The sequence below is a fragment of the Solanum tuberosum genome, unplaced genomic scaffold (assembly GCF_000226075.1).
Source record: "Solanum tuberosum cultivar DM 1-3 516 R44 unplaced genomic scaffold, SolTub_3.0 scf00423, whole genome shotgun sequence".
NCBI classification, from domain to species: domain Eukaryota; kingdom Viridiplantae; phylum Streptophyta; class Magnoliopsida; order Solanales; family Solanaceae; genus Solanum; species Solanum tuberosum.
The window spans coordinates 76406-81851 of NW_006239348.1; the positions used below are offsets into that span (position 1 = coordinate 76406).

At 30.5% G+C, this 5446-nt stretch overlaps 1 protein-coding gene and 1 long non-coding RNA gene across 3 annotated transcripts in view; one reads left to right on the top strand and one right to left on the bottom strand.

The window, feature by feature from the left end:
• The window catches only part of LOC107058030 (neutral peroxidase-like), an 830-nt gene extending 429 nt beyond the window's left edge, over positions 1 to 401 (bottom strand). Inside the window, exon 1 of the mRNA XM_015303295.1 lies at positions 158 to 401. Coding sequence (XP_015158781.1) covers positions 158 to 401 — 244 coding nt within the window. The remainder of the gene's footprint in view (positions 1 to 157) is intronic.
• An 814-nt stretch (positions 402 to 1215) lies between these two features.
• On the top strand, positions 1216 to 4886 carry LOC102601567 (uncharacterized). Of its 2 annotated transcripts, XR_368552.2 has the most exons (3): positions 1216 to 1599; positions 4029 to 4127; positions 4665 to 4886. It is a non-coding gene; the product is annotated as an uncharacterized lncRNA (long non-coding RNA). The 2 variants fall into 2 exon arrangements; XR_001471723.1 differs by lacking the exon at positions 4665 to 4886 and having other exon boundaries at positions 1217 to 1599; positions 4029 to 4329.
• The last annotated feature ends 560 nt before the right edge of the window (positions 4887 to 5446 follow it).

Below are 5446 nucleotides of genomic sequence, written 5' to 3' on the forward strand. Positions count from 1 at the left end.
CCCGTGAAATTACTGAGCCTGGGCCGAATAAATTGACAACCAATCCTCCCAATATTATGTGCGATAAAAGAAGAAAAAATAATAGAATTTCAGAATATGTATATTCCAAAAAAGGTGCAGTGAATGAAGATTAAAGTAGCGGGATTAGAAAGATTACCAAGGAGGGCCACTGTTTCCCTCTCATCAAATCCTCTGAGCGAAAATAGTCTAAGAGTTTCAATGATATTCCCATTTGGTTGTGGAATTTCAGCCATCGCCTTATCAAAGAATGACTCCTTACTGTCCCTTCTGCCTGTACGCACAGGACTGGTCGACCAGCCTAACAAAGGTAGGAAATCAACATTTGAGAGTGAAGGCAAGATATTAAAGATATAATATGCACAGTATATGAATATTCCCATATTTTCAGAACTGTGCTGTTAACATATGATACCATTGGAAGGTGCAAAATATGCACTACAAGATCGTTTAACGGAACTATGGAAAGATGCAAGTGTATGAGTTACATCTATTTACCAAGCCAGATTCTTTTCTCTTAATTAGTTCTTGAACAAGGAACACTGAGACAGATATGCCATGTAAAATAGAAAAGGAACTTAAGACGCTTGACTATAAGAAACAAAGGTAATGTTACTTGAGGTTTTGTGTTCGACCCTGCTCAGTTTTAAAGTTTCAAGTCTTTTTCTGGAAAACTGTAATATAACTGGACTAACTTCATTGAATTTAGAAATCTGCTTATATATAGTATTTAAGTGCAAGTTCGATTAGCAACCAATAGATGCTTTAATATTGTTGTGAAATTGGATTAATATAAAATTATGAGTTTGAAAAAATTATTCATTTAATTTGAGATTAACTTAAGCTTCTAGTCTAGTATATCTATAAAAGAGAACCTTAGGCCCGTCTATGTGGTACAATCATTAAGGGCATAATTGGAAAAAAGTGACTAATTATTTCTTGATTGTTTAAATTGACAAATAATCTTGGACATCTATACTACAAGAAAAAGGCTTACTAGCGACCAACATTTAGGGATGGGCAGAAAATCTAGTCCCTAAATATATACTTACAGGCACAAGACTTTTTTTCGGTCTCTAATTCTCTATTTTGATTATTGTGGTGTGTTAAATTATCAATATTCGGTCCCGAATGCACTTACTGAGCGGGACATATGCGCGCCACTTAAATTTTTTTTTAAAGAAAATATATTAAAAATTAAAAACGCCTTAATTAATAAAAGCAAAGTTCTAACAAAATTTCTTTTCATCTTCTCTCTAGCAAATCCCTTTTTACCCTACGCTTGAGAGCTCCCTCTCTGGCTGAAGTTTGTCTCTTCGTTGCTACTCCTCTTTCTCAGCCATTCCATGGCTGTTGTAGCCATCGGATAGCCTCCTTCCGAGGTTATCCATTTCCCCAAACGCCACCTATATCACCCTTCTTAATCACAATGTCCAAAATAGTCCCACACAACTCATCTCTCAGATCTGAAGCTTCACACTTAGCCAGTCGAAAATCATGATTTGCCACCTGAAAACTCCATTGATAGTTGAGAAACCTAGTAACCTAAATCTCTATGGTGGGAGTTCGTAGCATGCTAAGGTTTATTTTCTCTCTTTTTCTATCTCTTCGATTAATTAGAAATTATACCATGGATTCTCATTAGTTATTAGGTAATTGAATGTTCGATTATTAAATTTCAATTTTAGGGATCAACACTCATATACTACTGTATAAGAATATATTTTTCTAGGGTTACAGTTTTTGTATTTCTTTTAGTGTTTTTTTAATCTTATTCGATTTATTTTGTGCTTGATTTTTCACTTGTTGATGCTTACATTCAGTAATGATAATTTTGATATCAGAGTACAATAATTAATTTTACTGATTAATTTTGGGGAGGAGAATTCGATGTATGACAACTACAAATAGACCTTTGTTGATACATGCTAATTATGACAATGATGAAGGTGAAATTCAAATGTTTAGTCTATCTCAGAAGTATATTTCTAGTTACATTATATATAGCTCACACCACTTTAAAGCCCAGGTTATTACTCATTGTTGAATTCTTAATCTTTTATTTTTTTCATGTTTGTTTTAAACTTTTATAGAACTTATTTTATTTTTTTTGTATGAAAAATACTAAATATATGGAACATATGCCAGGAATTTGAATTATTGATTCCTTTTATTACATTGGGATTTGTTTAAAATTTGGTGAAGAGAACAATAGAATGTGAGTTGATTAACTTGAAGGGATACACTAATTGTGATGATTTTACCATTACTTAAGAGGTTACTTTGACATAGAGTTCTTAAGCTCTACTCCCCTTAATGCCACAACCAAAAGGAAGAAATGAAGCTCAGGTCAAAGTAAGCTAAAATATATAAAGATTGCTGCAATTATCTACTTCGATTCTTAAAGTTCTAGCAAAATATATGTGAGATTGTCTTGTGATACACCAATATATATATAACTAGAGTGTTATGTAGAAGCAGAAAAGGATGACTTTGAGTTATCCTACTATGTTATTTAAACTTTGTGGGAGAATTTATTGTTGTAAGGGGGGGGCATGGAAGAGTTCTGAAAGTGCAAAAGATTGGTATAGAAAAAGATCACATATCGATATGAAAGAAACAATCACTAAGTTGCTAGTGCCATTTTCTATTTTTATATTTTGTATTTATAGTTGGGAGCCATGGTTATAATTTGTATATGCCGAACATGGACTTCTATCCTTAGGCATTGAATTCAATGACTTGATCATTTTCTGAGATTTACTCTTGTTTTATTTTTTTGCATTTGACTGAACAATGTAGAAAATCATTATATATTTTAGTTTGAATTTTGAGATTAGATCAAGTTATTCCAAAGATGCATTTCAAATGAATGACACCTTTGTACTGCTAAAAACAGAGTTATAAATACGTCAATATTAACATATAAGGCGAATATAGATCTATTGTGTTTTCTAAATCATGCTAAATGTCAATGTCATGTTTCATAGTATTTAATGATCAACATTAACTGGTTATTTATTTTATGAGCTATTTTTTATGTGGAAGAATTGTTTTTTGTTGACTTGAGTTGCGACATCTATACTAAACTCATTGAGTAATTGTATCTTGCATCTTGTGTGGCCTGTTCTAGTGGTTTGAACTTTTTTTTGTTTAGTCAATCCTTGCATAATTTCATAAGTACTACTTTCTCTATTGTATAGTAACAAATCTACTTGTGCTTGGCACTTTGATCCCAATTATAAGTTGTATCTTTCTTATGTTTAGTTACACCGTCTTGCCAGAGATTTTCTGCAGTGTTAATAATTTGAGCTAGACATTCATTTTCTAGTGTAATGTTTGACACATAAAGCCTTAGTAGATCCTCACCTGCTCAATACTAAAAGAACCATAGTTTTAGTCATTGATATAAAGATAATTCTAGTGCTATCTATTCCTTAACTGATGGAAGAATTGGAGATCTTTTGGTGACGTTCTGTATTCTACTACATGTTAAGAAGCTAATGAAGTTGTTCAGGGCCAGTTGTTGCTGGTCCTTTTTATCATAATAATAGAAAACATGAGATTCACATATTGTTGTTGACTCATTAGATTAAGTTTCTCAACAATCTTGAATTCCCTTGCTGCCAAACACACTCAACCTCTTGTTGAAGCGTACTTGAGTTATGGTTCAATATTTTGATTATCTATTAGAAAAAAGAAAAAAAGATATGCGAGGTGACCAAAACATGACATTCTAGATTACTAATTGTTAGAGAAATTATTAAGTAAATATTATTTATTTGTTCTTTAGGTCATTTTCATATTGTGGGGGCATGAATTTAATTACAATCTATCCTAAGAGAATGAAAGTGAAAGAACTTTTGGCCTAATAGTGTAAGTGATATATGAAATGGGATAACCATAAGTAATTAAAAGAATCAAATTTTCCATCAGTTTGTGTTCTGTTATTTTCCAAACATTTTCATCTTCTAGTTATTTGCTTATGGAGGGTGGGTTGTGGTTAATAGATGATTCAGGAGAATAAAACTCGAAGATAGTTGGCAGGAAAAAGTGGAAGCACAAAATGAGGAGGAAGAAGTGATGGATATAAGGAGCCAACAAACAATGTATGCTAGTTTGTTGTAATAATAAAATTTCGCTATTTTTCAGAAGTATTGTTTCCCTTGCTTGTGATAATACTTGTGATAATGATTTCTTGAAGTATCAACTAGTTGCTTTAATTTTGCGTATTTGATTTTATCTTTTTAAATGTTAAACTATCGAGGTGTGTATTTCTTAAATTAAAGCAAAGTCGATATTCTTGAACTACTTCATGAAAGAAAACTGATCTGAATGAACGTTTAAATTTTCATACTCTGTATAGGAATTCTTAAGAATCATATTCAATGACTATACTAGTTTAGAGCCCTTAAAATGATTTGTACTCTAATTATATTATTGAAATCTAGGTAGTTAATTTGAAACTACATTTGCTTATATAGTTGGCACATCAATATATTTACTTTGCTTTAAATACTTGAGCGGGAGATGAACATACAGGTTGAAATTTGGATATATTATGTGGTCTAAACCATGTTAAATTTTAATTCTTCTAGTATTTCTTTATAATTTTTTGAGAAAATCTATTGTATGCTTTTTTATAGGTCTTGAAGACTTGATGAGTTTACAAGTCAAGATGCATGATTTGAAGACTTTAAGTTGCTTATCAAATTTAGTCGGGACTATTTGACAAATTTCTTATTTTTTGTAATGAATGTTGGTAACTTATATTTGATAGTACGGTTCTACATATGGAATGGTGATCTACTTTTTGTATGTATGAAAATATGATATTATTTATATTCTGCCTACATTCATTGTTTATATATTATAATTGCGTGTGTATGTTTTATAAAAATGACAAAAAGTAATATATTTATTTGGGACCAGAATTATTGTAAATAAAAAACAATAGAGACCAGATATCTTGTACTCAAAAGTTTTACGACCAGGAAATATGGTCGCTACAAATATTTAGATACAAAAACATAGGGACTAAGAGCCTGTTTGGATGGGCTTATAAGCTGGTCAAACTGGCTTAAAAGCCAGTTTTTGACTTATTAGAGTGTTTGGCAATTATCAAAGTGACTTATTTTAAGTCAAAAATGACTTATTTTAAGCCAAAAGCTAAAAGCTAGGGGGGGGGAGCTTTTTTTTTTTTAACTTAAAAGCTCTTTTATGTTGACCAAGTATATTACCTTTTTGCCCTTAATTCTTTTATACAATTTCCAAATTGCCCATATTGAATTATTATTATTATTATTATTATTATTATTATTATTATTATTATTATTATTATTATTATTATTATTATTATTATTATTATTAGTTTATTATTATATTATTATTATTATAATTATTATTATTACTATTACTATTACTATTA